Source organism: Perca flavescens, chromosome 3 (genome assembly GCF_004354835.1).
Source record: "Perca flavescens isolate YP-PL-M2 chromosome 3, PFLA_1.0, whole genome shotgun sequence".
Taxonomy (NCBI): domain Eukaryota; kingdom Metazoa; phylum Chordata; class Actinopteri; order Perciformes; family Percidae; genus Perca; species Perca flavescens.
Genome location: NC_041333.1, coordinates 10,128,014 through 10,146,555, shown reverse-complemented (window position 1 = coordinate 10,146,555; position 18,542 = coordinate 10,128,014). Strand labels below are relative to the sequence as shown.

General features: G+C 41.4%; 2 protein-coding genes and 1 non-coding gene across 4 annotated transcripts in view; 2 read left to right on the top strand and 1 right to left on the bottom strand.

Annotated features, from left to right (window-relative positions):
• Positions 1-85: 85 nt before the first annotated feature.
• Positions 86-2,476, bottom strand: LOC114552238 (sprouty-related, EVH1 domain-containing protein 2-like). Its single transcript, XM_028572897.1, has 4 exons — positions 2,466-2,476; positions 571-736; positions 252-420; positions 86-159 (listed from the first exon to the last, which is right to left on the bottom strand). The coding sequence occupies exons 1-4, from the start codon at positions 2,474-2,476 to the stop codon at positions 86-88; spliced, it is 420 nt and encodes a 139-aa protein (XP_028428698.1).
• Positions 2,477-3,998: 1,522 nt separating this feature from the next.
• On the top strand, positions 3,999-4,070 carry trnap-agg (transfer RNA proline (anticodon AGG)). Its single transcript has one exon. It is a non-coding gene; the product is annotated as a tRNA-Pro (tRNA).
• A 5,399-nt stretch (positions 4,071-9,469) lies between these two features.
• The window catches only part of LOC114552482 (uncharacterized), a 17,572-nt gene continuing 8,499 nt past the window's right edge, over positions 9,470-18,542 (top strand). The window contains exons 1-8 of one of the 2 annotated variants that reach the window (XM_028573315.1): positions 9,470-9,621; positions 10,616-10,794; positions 10,899-12,437; positions 12,530-12,669; positions 12,947-13,121; positions 13,737-13,841; positions 14,609-14,801; positions 17,821-18,368. In XM_028573315.1, the coding sequence (XP_028429116.1) occupies positions 9,473-9,621; positions 10,616-10,794; positions 10,899-12,437; positions 12,530-12,669; positions 12,947-13,121; positions 13,737-13,841; positions 14,609-14,801; positions 17,821-18,368 (3,028 nt within the window). In that variant the 5' untranslated portion in view covers positions 9,470-9,472. The remainder of the gene's footprint in view (positions 9,622-10,615; positions 10,795-10,898; positions 12,438-12,529; positions 12,670-12,946; positions 13,122-13,736; positions 13,842-14,608; positions 14,802-17,820; positions 18,369-18,542) is intronic. The other variant, XM_028573316.1, reaches the window with a different exon arrangement.

Genomic DNA, 18,542 nt, shown 5'->3' with positions numbered 1-18,542 from the left:
CACCAATAACTGTGTTTGGGCCCCAGTAGGCAACGTCAATGAGCCCTTCTTAGAGAAAAAAAGAAACGCTCAACCGAAAAACTGCTCAGATACTCACAGCTTGTCCATCATCCTCGGTGTCGGCTTCTTCTGGTGTGGAGGACGAGGACGAGTCAGAGCCTTGAGAACATGAATAGAGAGGATTTAGGCTCTGCTAGATCTCTGCTAGAATTCAAACACAACGGATGGAAGTGTTGATGGTGTATCTCTACCTCTGTCGAGCTTTTCTAGGACCGTCTGCAGCCCTTTCTCAAAGGAGATGGCATCGGCAGGACTCTGGAACGTAAGGCCAAACTTCCGATCTTCTACTCGCCAGTGATGGAAGATGGGGTTCACCTTGTTGTACACTAACCCCCTTTGCACTGCACACTCCAACACTGGCTAAAGACACAAATGGCAATCCCAGCAACATAAGAAGTCAAACCAAGATGGTTTCCTTTGCTCAAAACATGCACTCTGCTACAGTCTTTAGGTGGTGTTGAGGAGCAACGTGACACCAAAGGCAGCCATAACACACACGCACACACTCACTGCTCGATCTCGCAGCCGCTCTCCGCGTATGATGTATTCTCGCCGCCCCCTGCCGTCATGACTCCGCCCTTTACATATGACCACATGACTGAGGCCACCACCTCCAAGGGGCACCCAACCGCCACTGGAGTCATCACGCGTCATCACCACTGCACGAACACGCACACTGTCAGGGAAGCCAAGAGAGTGAGTACAGGCTCAGGCTGGTTAAACAACGTGATGATATACACTGACACACACACACACACACACACACAGAAATACCCACAGACATGCACACACTGACATGCACATTTGGTTGGGGGGGGAAAAGAGAAGATCAACTTCCATAAGACAAAAAAGCAGTACTAATATGATGCTAGGGCAACTGTTTTCAGCTCTGTTGAACTAAGATGGCATGATGAAATCCACACAAAGAAGACAGAATTGACAGCGTGGCCTATGCTTTGCAACATGACAGCTCAAAGGCATATCATACAATTTTTACTCAGGTAAATCGGATTTTAATTTGCATGCGGTGAGGCTAAACAAATATGAGAAATCATCAAATATTTGGATAATGTGGTTTGGCGTTATTTAAACATTACTGCTGCTTAGGAGCATGAGAATCAAAACTGGGACTGACTGAGTGTAGGCTATAAAGGAAGTATGGAGCAAATGGATAGAAAGAAAGCCAGCGTTGAGGAGGAGAGAAATGGCCAATGGGAGGAGGGAGTGAGGGAGGGAGGAAGGAAGAATGAGTGTTTCCCAGATAGATGTATCAATGAACGCACCCATTCGCCATCAGAGGCCCCGGCATTCTTGCAAAAAAAAATACAAAATAAGCTCTGCCCTCGCCAGTCGGCTGAATAATTCAGCACCGCAGTTGGACATGTGCATGTAATGCATGCACAGCCGCGTCTTTTTGTTATTCTCAAATCACACTGAATTTTAAGTGTTGCAATTCCGCCCCTGCTGCACGCACTCATTAAAGAACCCCCGATATTATGTTCTGTTTTTTATGAATGGGGCAGAGCGAGACTGGCTTCGACACCGCACCGTGCGTGAGATTTCGCCGGAAAATGTACAAGGCCTAAATACAATACAATCGCGTGTGAAAAAGGGAAGGGAAAAAAGGAACGAGTGGGTGAGAGGATGGAGAGGAAACGAGAGATGGGGGGGGGGGCGATAAGAAAAGGGAAGGAGGAGAGGAGGGGTGAGGATGAGGGAGAGCAAGAAAAAAAAAAAATCACATTTCATTCATAAAGTTTGGCTTTAAAAAATCATAATGAAACCCCGAGACACCGTTGATAAAAATCACAACGCCTCCATCCCTCCCTCGTTTTACTGTAGCCATGTCTTGAATGACGCGATGCTGGTCCCAAACTCGCCATATTTTGCCTCTCCCCCCCCCCCATACATTTTACACATTGACTGATTTTCGTGACGGTTTTTACCAATCGCTAACAACGCATTCAGTTCAGAGTTGTTGCATAGCTTACTGTTTGTTTAAAATGTTTGCATTATTATTGCTGTAATTGTGTGCGTGTAGGTTGTGTGCCAGTCGTGTAAAAAGCACAGGTCCACATGTAGGTGGCTTAACATTTATTTAACACATATTGGCATATATATATATATATATATATATATATATATATATATATATATATATATATATATATATATATATATATATATATATCGGACATAAGGTGTATGCTGTTGATTCAAGACTACGTAATGGTGTTATGATTTTTTATTCCCGGCAGCCTGCTAAACTGTAGAAGACCGATTGTGATAATAGTGCATGTTGCTGGCTTGGTGTAACATTGATGGCGGTGGCGTTCTTTCTACCCGATGTGGCGAATGGCTGAATACATGTGTGCAATGTTAAAAATGAAAATGTAAGGACTTACTCGCCCTCCATGGCTCGGTGTTGCCCGCCGCTTGCAGCAGCCCACCCCAGGGTCTCCTCTCTCTCTCCCTCTCTCTCTCCCTCTCTCCCTCTCTCTCTGACTCTCTCTCTTTTTATCCTCCTTTCAGGAAACACTCACAGGCTCACTCACATTCTCTCTCTATCTGCTCTCATTTTCCTAATCTTTCCCTCTCTTCCTCTCTCTCTTCCTCTCGCTCTCTCTCTCCACCTTGATGTCGTTTCGGTGTATCAGGATATAGGCTTGAGGTTGCAGCAGCCATTTTCCGCTGGCAGCATCCTCCCTCTCTCTCTCTCTCTCTCTCTCTCTCTCTCTCTCTCCCTCCCCCTCCCTCCCTCCTTTCTCTCTCTCTCTCTCTCTCTCTCTCTCTCTCTCTCAAATCACTCCCTCGCTTATTCCCTCTCTCCCTCTACCTGCCCTGTGCCAACACATCCGCACTAATCATTGACAGCGTCGTGTCTTTCGGTGTGCTATAGGGTTTGTCGGTGTAACCATGTGATTTGAAATGACTGAATTCGAGCCCTGAGTAATATATGCAGTGACGTGGGTGGTAAATGAAACGCTGGGCAAGCCATCAATGACCTCCGGTTGATCCCCCTCGTTGTCACGGGACAAACTGATTCTATATTTGACAAACATCAAATATAGGTCAAATGAATGTGCCCTTCATTGCATCTTGGCTAGAATTTTTTTTTTTTTAAATGACACAAGTATAACTTTGGCTTATTGTTGTGTACTTGTAACTGTGTATATGTAGCCTAGTTGCCCATCTTAACAGGAAAAGAACACAAACAGGTGTCCCGTATGGATCCTAGCGTTGCGGAAGAGACAGAGGTTTCAGCACCATGGACAGCAACAACGGATTTCGACGTTTAATTTGGGGGCTCATTAATTGGCAGGCAGCTTTATTTGTATATCACATTTCAGCAACATGGCAATTCAAAGTGCTTTACATAAAAAATTAAAGAGCAGTTAGAAAACGATTAGAACAACAAATGAAAACATTAAAGAGCAGGTAAAAATTATTAAAAAATAAATAAAAACATTTCTCCCACTACAGGTCCTTTTGTCTCCAGTTGGTAATATCACTGTCCCTACTTTAAACTGCGTGTGCGTCACTCTAAACTAAGTGTAAGTTATTTTATAGGCTATTACTTACTTATAACTGTAGTTACTTCATTCAAAAAAACATAATACAAACCCAAACCCTGATATTGCATTGCTGTCGCGATGTTGTAGCCTATTGTTGTTTTTAGACATCGTGTTCTGAAAATATGGCTCCCTGACTCGCCTGTAAACATTAAAGTATCTCTACATTTAAGGAATTCCACACATTTGTAGCAGGAATCCATCATAAATGTAAACAGTAGCTTACAAGCTACAATGAGGACACAGCACCAAATATTATAGCATGGTGCACACACAGTGGGTTAAAAGTGGGATAAAGTAACTGCTCAAACTTCAGCCAATCTCCCGCCCCGTGTTACGAGTTACGACGTCAGTGGGTGGATATAAGGCTCGTTGGTCTAGGGACATGATTCTCGCTTAGGGTGCGAGAGGTCCCGGGTTCAAATCCCGGACGAGCCCGCTTTTGTCTGTCATAGCTTGTCTTGGAACTAATTGATTTAAAGGAACACGCCGACTTATTGGGAATTTAACTTATTCACTGTAACCCCCAGAGTTAGACAAGTGGATACATACCCTTCTCATCTCCGTGCGTGCTGTAAGGCTGCCTGACGGCTCCAGCATTAGCTTAGCCCAGCACAGATCCTGCAGGTAACTGGTTCCAACTAGCCTACTGCTCCCAATTGTGACAAAAGTGACAAAATAACGCCAACATGTTCCTATTTACATGTTGTGATTTGTATAGTCTGGCGTGTACAAAAACAACGTAACATGAGACACAGCCATCTTCTAACAGTAAACAAACCGGGAACTATATTCTCAGACAGGCTTGCTGCGAGCATATCACTCCGCCCAAGTACTATATTCTTCCGCCTGAGAATATAGTTCCCGGTTTGTTTACAGTTAGAAGAAGGTCTCATGTTACGTTGTTTTTTGTACACGCTGTGACTCTATAAATCACAACATGTAAATAGGAACATGTTGGCGTTATTTTGTCACTTATTCGGAGCAGTAGGATTGCTGGAACCATTCACCTGCATGTTCTGTGCTGGCCTGATGCTGCTGGAGCCTTCAGACAGCCTTACAGCACGCACAGAGATAGGAAGGGTATGTATCGACTTGTCTAACTCTGGGGGTTACGGTGAATAAGCTAAATTCCCAATAAGTCGGCGTGTTCCTTTAAGTGAAAGAAAAAGCCTGCTAAATACCGGGAAAAAACACCATACAGGTCCAGTTGCTGTTCCATGGCTTCACTCTAGACCCCGGGGAAGGCGAAAAATTCAAAAGAAGAATTCCCTTACACATAAACATGAGTCCAACATATTATTAGCAAAGATAAATCCGTCTATTTGTGACTTTTTTTAACTAAATTTACACATTGATGACAGGCTTACTGGCCTATAGGTAAGGTAGCCACTAAGGTAGATACAGTTAAGCTTAAGGACTCACTGTGTCAAATACATGTTTAACATTAAGACATGATTTATAAATATATGAATATGTCAATAATTCTTATTTTAATAGTTTATTTTTTTTATTTTATGCACTAAAAATGTATGTTTAAAGGCTCTACTCATTATTGTAGGCCCTATTTAATATGCAACTCAATTTTATACAATATATGTAGTGGCGGGGTCACTGCTCTGTCTCTCTCAGTTAAGGGTCCTCTGCCTAAAAAACGTTGAAGACCCCTGAATTGGAGGACATAAGGCCTAGTATATTTCAGCACCAAGGACAGCTCCTTAATAACATGATTGCACATGCACAAACAGCTAGTTATAGATGGTTCTGTCATCACTTCTACAGTCAAATATAAAGTCATAAAATCATCATAAATTATTGCACGGTAGCCCATAAAAATATTACAAAATAAACGTAAAAGGTATATATTGGCATGTAATCCACAATCAATGAATAATAATAATAAAGCACCACTGTGACCTAATGATGCTATTTTACAAAAGGGGCATTGAGACACAGCGTGTGGATTGATCTGAGACCCATCAGATCTGTTGACACTAAATATTTAATTATGAGAGGACTGATGAACAAATTGACAGGTGAGGTCTAAATGATAAATTAGATACACTTTAAGGGTCACATATTTCTATAGATGTCATTATCACCATTTTTGGATAACATCTAACTTAATAAGGTAATGCAGAAAAAGACTGCTTGTACACCACCTTGTATGTATGTGAGCATGGACAGTTTAACATGTTGGGGGTGGCCCTACTCCCTCCTCCTCCTCCTCCACCACAACCTCCTACACTCTGTTTTGTGTATGTACCCTGTCACCTTCAATTTACCATCAGGAACAGTGCACACAGCAAAATGAACACGGCCGCCTCTTTATATTTCCACCCGGAAACCAAACGTTTCAAACAAAACGCCTGGTTTTCTGCTTGCTTGTTCATTTGAGGCAATTTGGTTTAACAAAAAACTTAATTTAGCAATATGCATAACAATATTAATTAAAATAATCAAAGTGGGACCCAACTTTGCTGATAGAGTAGACATAAAATCAGCTGGCATGCAGTAAACCTGGGAGGCTTTTGGGGCCTCTGGGGCGGTTGCCTATAGATGCCTACTTTGCCCGGTTGGTAAACATCTGCTGTGGCAATATACATGAACTTCCTAACTCAGCAACAGTTTGTAATATACAGATCATGTAGGAAGAACTGATGACCGTTATTCCATAAACATTTTCACTCTCTCTCAAACATCAAAATGTTTTTGTGAAATTGTTACTCTACATCCCTGCAGGAGCCATCCCTTAACGTTAATGCAGCCCACTGTCCTGCAGACTGTCTGGCCGACCACATACGTTGGTTTTCTTAAATTATTTAAAGGTGCAATATGTAATACTGACAGCTAGCATTTAAAATAGTTACTCTTGCTCAGTCCAAATTCCAAATACTTGAGAGAGTCGTCTCCCTGGGCCCCTCCTCCCCAGACTCTAAGTTCACGGAGGTTGCCAGGCTGAGACCGCAGCATCCATAACAATGTTGCTTGATGCTTTTCTCACATAGCCAGACATTGCTCCACAGCACAGCCAAGTAGCTAATGTTAGATGCTGGCTATGTTGACAGTCATAAAAGCTCATGCTCACGCGGCGCTCAGTACCCGACAGACAGCCACCCTATCTCAGCTTAAAATTACTGCAACAACCGCTAAAACATCCTGACTTCGCCGTCCTCTCTACCTAACTGACAGACACAACCGATAACAACACACAGGCAAAAATAAAAACAGACATTAACTGAATGGAAATTTGTAAGGAGAAAATACTGGCTTTAGAATTGTTGTCAGAAAAAATAGTATTTCAATTTAGCATGAACTTCAGCAAATGGTTAGAACTAACGTTAGCTACCTTAACTTTAGCTAAAAAAGTTTTTTGTGTTCAGTTTATATGTCTTTGTATCCTCAGTGTATTAATAATTTGTGGAATAGTCCAGTGATTAAGTCTTTTGCCTCTCAATCTGGTGATCCATGTTCAATTCCCGTCAAGAGACAATTTCTCATGTCTATGAATCAGAAATTGTCTTAACTTTAAATACTGTCATATTGGCTGAAAATCAACATATTTTTCAACTATTATTTTTGGTTTGTAATAGTCCCCTAGTATTGAAACTCAGAAATGAAACTCAGATTCAAAACCTGGTTGGAGCCATTTCATGTTGACACATTTTATTTTTATAACATCTCAAATTGCACCAATCCGAAACGTGACGTAGCCATGAAACTGCACGTGCACATGCTCTGTGCTGATCCCTTCCGGCCTGCCAACGGACAAACCATAGGCTGTAAAAACTAATGTCTCATACTTGTCAAAGTTCTTCTGCCAAGACTTATGATATGATTATTTATGCTGTTTAAATTAAACTGGAATTACTTGTTCAATGATATTAAATAGTTTCAATTCTATCTATATTCTTGGACGTTTACAGTAGTCCTTTGGGGCCAGATGTAACATTTGACTTCTATCAGTATTGTGACTCCCATTGCTTGGAAAAACATTAGATGACTGTTAAAAAGTAGAAGACAGATAGATGTTTTCTACATAAAAATGATATCCAAAACGTTTTTGAGTAATGACATAATAACAAAAAGACCAATGTTTCCTTCTTTACTTTCATAGACATGCCCTCTGCAGTTGTTGTTTAGGAGTATAGGAGTGTTTGCGAGGTGATTGATCAATAATCAGGGTCTAATCTGTAAAATATTGACGTCGGTGTTCAGACGAGCTCGTTTTAATCAGAAGTGTTTCAGTTTGTCAGCAAACGAGCTGATGTGATATCAGTCAGTCAGCTTTAATGGAGGGAGGGGGACACTAAGCAATGATTGACTTAATTAGTCAAAACAGGTCATTGTTAGTCGCACTTCCGTCTTTTAATGCATCCATGATATTGTTTTTAGGAAAAGCATCTTCAGGCTTTACTTAACATAGGATCTTCAATACAAACAAATCCAGATATCCAAGGACTTTCATAAGGACGAAAGTCCTTATTTTAACTCACAAAAGAGTTTTTCTAACTTTCTAAGAGTCTACTCTGAGTTGGGTACCATGGATCAAGCACGTAGCGGATATGGGGTACACGGGGGACAGGTCCCCCACACTTTCCATGTCGGTGCCCTCTGTCCCCCACACTTACAACAGGTCTGAATTAATTTGAAGGCATCATAAGAAGGCGTGTGTGCACGTTACTCGTTGCTTCAGTTGATTGATATAGAGTGATATAGAAATAGGCAATAATAAAATAATATTTAATAAAATATATACAAAAATATAGGGAGGAAAACTCATTAAAATATGCAGTAATTAAGATCGGTGTATATGATGGAATAGTTGCATTAGAATGTGCCAGAGGCAACCAAATTTGGGCTATTACGGCCAAATATGTCTCTAAGGGAGCAATCCCTACAATACCCCTCTCCATGGGGGCGTGTCAAATTAGACAAGCTTATCCCTTTTAATCAATTAATATCTCCTTTGGTTGACATTCAGCAGTGTGAATGCATGTGTTTTTTAATTGATTATGTCCCTTATGTTGACGTCATTGGGCTGTTTGTTATTTTTGTATAAGTTGTTGCATGTATATGTTAATTTGTATATGAAATATACTGTAATCAGGGTGTACTTTTTAGAGAGCTTGCTCTCATTGGCCTTCCCTGTTTAAATAAAGGTTTCAATCAATCAATCAGTCACACAATCAATCAATCAATCAATCAATTAATCAATCAATCAGTCAGTCAGTCATTCAGTCAGTCAAACTATCAATCAAGGCCTACTGCTGTGGATGGTGGCAGCAACAAATGTATTTTAGCTAACTTATAAAAGGCCCACTTAAATATCAGTTTAAGTTTAAGTGTCTCTAGAATATTTTACTTCAGCAGCCATTTCCGACGGGGGAACAGAAGCCATTGCTCTCTTCAAAGTCACCGTACTCCTTTGACAAAGATGTCATTTTACCTGGCAGAACACGGGAGTTACTGGTCTACCGCTGCCTCCATCGGTTAGTTTGTGTTACTCTGTGACTCCACACTATAAAACAAACTCATCAACTAACCAATTATATTTCTATAGACGCTACAAACATATGCTTTTATAGAATACGATGCATTTCTGTAGATTACACTATCCAACAGTTCCAAAAACATCATATATAGTAGTAAAATATTGATACATCTAAAGAATATTATTGAATCAGTATTCATATAGGCTATATTACTTCCATTGGTAAAAGAAAAGGATAAATACCTAAAAAATTTATTTACCGGAAGTAATGATGTCTGCACTGACGTGGACTTGACGATTTAAGTGCTGCAGTTCTTTATTGTGACCACCAGAGGGCCACATACCCATGGCTACAACCAGAGAATGCTCTGCTACAACCATAGCTCCAACACTTTCTGGAGAATTTCAGAAAGCTGCAGCCAAGATGGCGAATGCGTCCGGGGCGTGTTGTGGGACGAAGTGGGTGCGGGAGCATCTTTCTGGGAGTGTTGAAGGGTGAGTTTTTAAAGGGATTTAACCCAGTGCAAAATCTTCACTTTTCACATGTGGCTTAACGTTATATGCATATTTAATACTAATAGTGGTAGTTAAAAAACCATAAAAGGTCCAGACTACAAGCAATGTCGACAAACAGCAAGCTAATGTTAGCTAACGTTTATCAGAGTCAAGTTGTCAAACTGCACTTAACTCTTAAATGAATAACCGTTGGTGGCTCTTTCTTCACAACGTCAGGAGCTTTTTCACAACGTGCATACTAGCTATAATTCGTATGTAAGAAGTAAGGTTTAAATCCTTCTTCTGAGTTACAGTAAAGGCGTATGAGTGTAACGTAACGAAACGTTAAGTGCGCAACGTTACTTTCCTACATTTTGTCATGTGGGGTAGCTAGCTGACCCTTTAAAGCCAATTAACGTCACCTGTGGAGTCTACAGGTTTATTTTCCTCTTCATATCATCTTGTCGTGACAAAGTTTTCATATTGAGATATAATTCACTGTTTTCTCATTTAAATGAAAGTTCATTTGACTTAACTCTGCCATATTGTGATATCATCATAAATATTTGAGAACAAGAACATATACATGGTATCTTTTAACCCTAAAAGTTCCTTGCTAAGCCATTAAGCAAGCTTTTGTTTTTGACCAATGTTTCACTAAGTTTTAACATAACTAGCAGTGATGTACAGAGATAGGATGACTTCATAGGCAATGCATACTTTTTTTCCCTGTAAAATAAATCCAACCCATCAGCAGCAACAAAGGCCCAGAAATGAGCACAATATAATATTATAATAATACAATAACCGTGTATGAATATTAATATAGCTTATATTACTACCAGAAAGTTAACAACTCTATTTCCTGGATGGACATTTTTCTTATGTAAACTAGGTTGATTCCTCCAATGTGTAAATCAAATTCAGTTTTGTGTTGTACATAACTGACAACATTTGTTGTGACAATATTAAATTTTCCCACCTTTGCCTCCAGGAAATTGCATGTCACGGTGCGCAGGCGATCAGATGGCCGCATGCCGGTTGCGTTGTGCACAGAGTGCACGCTTTACCACTGTCCCTTCTGCCAGCCATCCGTCTACAAGCCAAAAGGAGACTATGCCAGTGTTTGGACACATGTAGAAATCCACAGAATGAGGGCCCTGCAACATGGAGGTCAGATTATAAGATGCTACCGGAGCCTGAAATATATAGCTACAGAAAGTGTATCCTGTGACATTATATATCCACTTTTTATGAATTTAGTTTTTTCTTTGCAGAGTTCAATATTCACGTGTGCCAACTGCAGTGCAGAAGGGAAAGGCATTTTCACTGTCCGTACTGCCCAAGGACAATTATAAACCGGAAACAGTTTGAAAGTCACATGGACAAATGTGTGGGGACGCAAAGTTCAACAGCGGCAGCCACAGGTGTCCAGTCCGCTCCACCTGGCATTCCATCTCAGCCAGCTACCACAGCCATCCTCCTGCTCAACATCACCCCCCCTCTCCTGCAAACGATCAGGATGGGCCAGTGTCCTGCTCCACCCGAGCCCTCTGCTCAGCCTCAACCCACAGCAGACCCCCCTGTTAAATCAGGCCGGTGTCCTGCTCCACCCGAGCCCTCTGCTCAGCTTCAACCCACAGCAGACCCCCCTGTTAAATCAGGCCAGTGTACTACTCCACTTGACCGTCTTGCTGAACCCACACCTACAGCTTCCCAGCCTGCTGCTCCACTTGACCGGCCTGTCCCAATGGACCACCCCTCTACTTTAACTGACCAACATGTTAAGCAAACCGGTCAAATATTCCGAACAGCAGGGAGAAAAATAAAATGTCCAATGTGCAACCTGTACTTGAATAAAAAAAATCTAAGGAAACATAAACTCAGGAGACACTTCTGTCAGTCCATTTCTGAGAAGGACATAACAGCCAAGGACCATCTTAGAAGTCAGTGTATTGACTCTTATAATGGGCTGTACGCTGTGGCAAAGTCTTACAAGGCCACTGCCGTACCAGTCCATGTCATGAAAAAGAGATCAGGCAGCACACACGAAATGGCGTGTGACGAAGATCGCTGTGAGGCTATTGCAGATTTTGGAAGGCGGAGCGGCTTGCCTAATAGCCAGTGCCCTCATCTACAGTCTGTCGATTTTTGTTTTACCCGTGCAAAAAGAGTGGACTTGGAGCCTAGCGTGTTGGAAGAACTGGTTTCCAGTAAATTAATTGGAAAGGAGATGGGGGCCAAGTGCCTTAGCCATCATAAGCAAGCGAATCAGAACAGAGCCCCGCTTGTTACTCTAATGGATCTCGGTGGAAGTCATTGCCTATATTTGTCAGTGTTTGAGTCCAAAGTCTCACAGTACAGCAGGTTAGGAAGACTATTCGTGACATATACTGTAAAAAGAGGGTTGTGGCATTGCAGTTGTTCGCAAGGGAGAATTCCCTGCTTGCACAGATGCATAGCCAAATGGTATCTCTTCCAAACCAACAAAGAGTTATTCACTTCAGACGCCAAACACAATATACCATTAAGCATTTCTGAAATAATGGAAGACTCTGCAGAAAATCCAACTGGAACTGTGTATCCAATAGGAGAAGAAGGACGAGAACAAATGGCAAAGTACATTTACAACCGAAAGAAATTGCCCTCCACGTTGCCCGAAAACATCACCCGGTGTGAGTCTGAAATACAGTTCCCGAAGCATTTGGTTCCAGCTCAGACTGTCTGCCAAGAGTGCCCGGGTCGTGTTTCCTTATCAGAGCCAGTGCTGATCACCAACAAAGCTAGAGTCATTACCTTCACCGGACTGATGGAAGGTGTGTCTGCAAGACATGCACACATTAAACACTAAAGTCTTTGTTTTTTTTCTTTTGGCAGTCCTTTTTAAAGATCTTTGTATGTCTTCCAGATAATTGCACATTTTTCAAAAAGTGTCCAGCGTGTGAAATGGTCTACCGTTACCAGGAGTGGAGTGAGGGTCTTCACAATTACAATGACCACATCATCCTGAGTCTGCAGCTGTGCACGCTTCTGCAAAATGCAATCAAGGTACTCTTGTTTTTCATGAAAAAAGTCAAAAATGGGGCGCCTGGGTAGCTCACTTGGTTGAGCATGCACACCATACACAGAGGCTCAGTCCTTGTTGCAGTGGTCACGGGTTTGATTCCGACCTGTGGACCTTTACTGCATGTCATTCCCCCTCTCTCTCTCCACCCTTTCCTGTCTTCAGCAGCTGTCCTGTCTACAAGAGGCCTAAAATGCCAAAAATAGTTTTTTTCTCAGTGTGTTTTATAACCTAAAAATGTCTTTTTTTTTATTTTTTTAGAAACACACCGATGTCTATGGAGTGGTGGATGTCCTGGAGCGGACAGTAGGAGTCAAGTCTCCATGTGGTATAGAAGTGCTTCAGGCATACCTCCACTTTGAAGCTCTTACAAGTTACGACTATCAGCCTGGAGTCATGATGGATCTTTATCGAAAGGGGGTTTTCAACATGGCAGGTGAGTATTTTTTGGTATCTCTGTGGGAAAATGTCCTGGGAACTAAATATTCTGTTTTTTTAAACAGCTTTTAACCCTTTTCTTTGTAACAGCTAAAAGAGGGTTACATTTTCATTAGGGATAGACCAAATGTCGGCCCTGGCTGATTATTGGGCCGTTTTTTGGCAGTTTTCAGATTATGTGTATCAGGGTTTAATTTATAATTAATTAAAAAGCGCGCTACTTTGGCTCCACTGCAGCTCTGTGTCTGTCCCTCTGCTCCAGTTTAACTCAACACTTCTGTAGTTATATATTATTTTGAAATGGATGTGTATTGTACTTATATTTGGTATTTTTTATTTGTTAACATTTACTTAAATTTTTTTTATGCAAGTCATATACTTGTATCAGAGTATTTTTCTGTGGCATTGCTACTTGTGTTAATTTTGACTAAAAGATTTTCATTTTCACTGTAAATGCTTATCGGGTGTCGGTTTCACAAACTACTAATAATCTGTATCGTTATCGGCCCTGTTTGACCCTAAATTTTGATGCTCTGGTATCATCATCCTAGTATTATTTCTACTTTCTAGCACAGCAGAATTTGTGTTTGATCTCACACAATCCTTTTTGTAGGGATTGAGCTTAAGGGCCTGCCTGAATCCTTAACTGGAGAAGTAAATGCAGAGGAATTCTGGGATTCAGCGTGCATGGAGATTATAAGAAGCAGCCTGCTGGCTCGTAAGTGTAATTTGATTCGGAGACTTGTGAATCTAGTTGACATTTTTACATTTTACACAAATGTACCTGTACTCCTAATGTCAGTCCTGCAATGTTAATATTACCTTCAGCATTACTTCGAAGCTCTGAAACCGTGGTCTTCCAGCTGAATGTGTCAAATTGTGCCATTTGGAACAATAAAGTTCTGTTTCATCAAATGGGTTTAGTTTGACATTAGGCCTGGCCTGCTGGAGTGCAGGCAGTTAGTACAACAAACTAGTGCTAAAGCAATTAATCGATTAGTTGCAACAGTAAAAAGATTTGTGTATTTTGATAATCAATTAATCTTTGAGTAGTTTTTATGCCCAATGTTTCACAATTTTCCCCAATTGTGAGGATTTGCTGCTTTTCTTTGTCATACATGGTAGTAAAGTGAATATTTTTTCAGTCAAATCAAACAAGCAATGTAGGGCTTTAGCAAGTTATGATGGATGTTTTCTATGATGATGATTATTTTCTGACATTTTATGGAATAAACGATTCATTGAGAGAATAGTCTACAGCTTATGATAGTAAAGTGAATAATTTTGGTTCTAGATTTTTAAAAAAGCTAATTGAAGATGTCTGCTGGGGTATTGGCATGCGTATTTTAAGTAATTTTCTAACCCTTTTTATACGTAATCATAGCAGTCCTACAGGAAATAAAGCAAAGTAGCAATGTAAGGTATCATTATGCCGGTTGATGCAGGTGGCTCATCTTTTTGTCCTTCCTTCGTTTCTTTATACAGCAAGTTCTGCCTATGTAGCCACCTTAGACGGTAACCTTAAAGACGCTGCAGTGTCTGCAGGCGCAACCTCCTCCTCCCTGGCTGAAAGAAAGAGGCTGAGCAAACAAAGAACGGAGGAGTGTCACAGGTCCGTGACCAGGTATCTTGTGAAAGGACTACTTCCATTGTCCACGGTGGAGTCGCCGTGGTTTAGGTAGGTCTTTATTAAACTATTTCACCAAACCTAGATAGTGGATTAAGTTGGGGTTTTCCAATTATTCAGCCGTGACTCTGTTTCATGAAAGCAGGGGCACACAAGTTACCATGGAGATGTATTCCAACATAACATCATGACTTTGCGTAAACATACACACCACTTTCCGCCAAGTGGCATGTTATCTGTACGCATTTTGAGATATCCGCGTGTATGTCTACGCCGTATACAGCGGACGGCAGTTTGCAACGTCACGGCGTAAACATACACGCTATGTGGCCGTTTCTAAAGCGACGTGTGTTATCGCGAGGCTACGTGTTATTGCTACGGTTGGGTTTAGGAAACGTCACACGTGGGTTGGGTTTAGGAAAAGAAGAATGGGGTTGGGTTTAGGAAAAGAAGAATGGGGTTGGGTTTAGGAAACGTGACACGCAGGTTGGGTTTAGGAAAAGAAGAACCGGTTGGGTTAAGGAAAAGAAGAATGGGGTTGGGTTTAGGAAACGTGACACATGGGTTAGGTTTAGGAAACGTGACACATGGGTTGGGTTTAGGAAAAGAAGAATGGGGTTGGGTTTAGGAAACGTGACACATGGGTTGGGTTTAGGAAAAGAAGAATGGGGTTGGGTTTAGGAAATGTGACACATGGGTTGGGTTTAGGAAAAGAAGAATGGGGTTGGGTTTAGGAAAAGAAGAATGGGGTTGGGTTTAGGAAACGTGACACATGGGTTAGGTTTAGGAAAAGAAGAATGGGGTTGGGTTTAGGAAACGTGACACATGGGTTAGGTTTAGGAAACGTGACACATGGGTTGGGTTTAGGAAAAGAAGAATGGGGTTGGGTTTAGGAAACGTGACACATGGGTTGGGTTTAGGAAAAGAAGAATGGGGTTGGGTTTAGGAAACGTGACACATGGGTTGGGTTTAGGAAAAGAAGAATGGGGTTGGGTTTAGGAAACGTGACACATGGGTTGGGTTTAGGAAAAGAAGAATGGGGTTGGGTTTAGGAAAAGAAGAATGGGGTTGGGTTTAGGAACCGTGACACATGGGTTGGGTTTAGGAAAAGAAGAATGGGGTTGGGTTTAGGAAAAGAAGAATGGGGTTGGGTTTAGGAACCGTGACACATGGGTTGGGTTTAGGAAAAGAAGAATGGGGTTGGGTTTAGGAAAAGAAGAACCGGTTGGGTTTAGGAAAAGAAGAACCAGTTGGGTTTTGGAAAAGAAGAACCGGTTGGGTTTAGGAAAAGGACTAACGTGGAAAGGAAACCTCACACGCGGGACACAATCCCCGCCCCCCTGGGTGAAAGCCTGCTCCAGACCAGGCTAACAGCCAGGCTTGATTAATAACACGCCACACCAAATTCCGTTGTCAATTAAACACCTTAAAGTTTCTTTAAATATTTACCAGTTACTTTTCAAAATCCACATGAACTTCTCTTCACAGCGGCATGAAATGGACAGCACCTATTTACATTTACAAACCACTGCTCTTAACCAAAACCATTCAAGGGGTTACTTGTCATTTGCACAAATGAACAGTTTTATACTTTGCCTTAAAAGTGAGCAGCAAGTTAACGTGTTACTCAGGAAATGTAATGTATATATAATGTATATATTATAGCCCATATGAGAAAGATAAGAGATTTGCGCATTGCGGATTAGTGGTTGTAATTTATTTTCATGATACATTTCCGGAGTAAAATGTTAGTTTTGCTCACTTAAAAGTGAGCAAAAGATAATATTTGCTAATTTGTGCAATTGACAACTAGCCTAACTCCTTGAATGGTACAATTATGACTGTTTAAGTGCAGTGGTCAGTAAATGTATATTTTTAGGCTACTTACACCTTTAGTCAGTCCACTATTGTCTTCATTTTTTTCCCTCTCTTTTTACAGCGGCCGTGTTTCCTTATTTACATATTAAGCTTCATGCTTACTTCTTTTTAGCTTATTACCTTTGCTCACTGGCTGTAAATTACATGCAACATGTCTTCTCCATTTTAACATTAGTAAATTGTGACTCAGCCTCGTGGCCTGTTGAGGAGAGCCGTGAACGTGCATTAATCTGAGTTACTTACACCTGGTTTATAATAGACGCACCTCCTCAGCATGGCTTGGCCTACGTTAAACGCACCCAAGACAGGATGCTCTGACCAGACTAGGTCAAGCCTCCCTTTGTCTGTTTTCCTGGATTTCTAAACTCTGCTTTTGTGAAATAGCCTCAGACTCTGGATGCACTAATGCAAGGGTCTTCAATGTTTTTTAAGGCAAGGACCCCTTAATTGAGAGAGATAGATCAGGGACCCCCTACAATATTGTTTAAAATGAAGTTGCATATTAAACTGGGCCTACAATAACGTGTAGGGTGGCCTATAGCCTTTATACTTACCTTTTTAGTGCATAAAATACTAAGCTATTGAAATAATTGTTTTATTAATTTTTTAATTTTATAAATCATGTTTTAATACTAAACGTACATGTAGCACAGTGAATCCCTAGAGTTACCTTTATCTGTAGATGGCTACCTTAGTGACTACACCAGTAACGCTCAGTTGTTTTTCACAAAAAAATTGAATTCGCTAATAATATGTTGCATTCATGAAAATGTAGTTATTGAAAAATAAAATTCAAAAAGTGAACAATCATTTGGTGTCCCATCCTGCAGTAATTCTGAGGACCCACTGTTTAATTTATACTTTTTATTGATTGAATTACAATTTACACATAAATCAACACACAGTTCTGAAATACAAACATGCACTAATTGAGAGATGTCAGAGTGAGTGGGCTGCCAGTATGGTGCCTTGCCAAAGAGCACCTTGGCAGCAGCCAAGAGCTACCAATCCACACTCTGTACTTTGGCCCATACAGGGACTTGAACCAGCGACCCTCCGGTTTCCAACCCAACTCCCTACGGACTGAGCTACTGCCACCCCGAGAAGAAGAAGATCTCTGAAAATCTCTGCACTAATGTGATCAAGTACAGCGCCATTGATACTCTACATTTTCATTTCTGCTTTCCCTCAGAGAGATGACTAAGATGCTTAACCCAAAGTACCGCCTGCCTTCCAGAGAGCAGCTCATAAACACCCTGATGCCTTCCTGGTTCTCTGTCGAGAAGAAACGTGTCATCAGAGAGCTGCGACAAGTGTCCGAGGCGGCAGTGACGTGTGACTGGTGGACCAGTTTTTCCCACGACCTCTACCTGACAGTCACACTACACTTCATAACCAAAGGCCAGATGAAGCAGAAAGTGCTCCGTACGAAGCCTGTGTACGATGCTCAGACAGACACGGTAGTGTCGGAGCAGCTCGGTGGCGTGCTGGAGGAGTTCGGGGTCCGGGACAAAGTGGTCGCCGTGACGGTGGATAATACCTTCGGCATGGACATTGCCATCACTAAAAGGCAGTTTAGAAAGCTGAGGTGTTTTGCCCGTATACTCGGCCATGCTGCACAGAAGGTGTACACCAGCAACACTGTGACCAGATGGGCGTCAAAGATAAGAGCTGTCGTCGTGTGGATCAAAAGGTCTTCCACAGCGCAAACAGTCCTTCGGGAGAAACAGCAGCTTTTGGGTGAGTACGTGATGTCTTTTTGTCTTTATTTTTGGCTGCTTAGATACGTGGAGTGTCAGTAAGAGGATATACTGACTAGGGCTGCACCATATGAGGAAAATATGCGATACCGTGTGTGTGTGTGTGTGTGTGTGTATATATATATATATATATATATATATATATATATATATA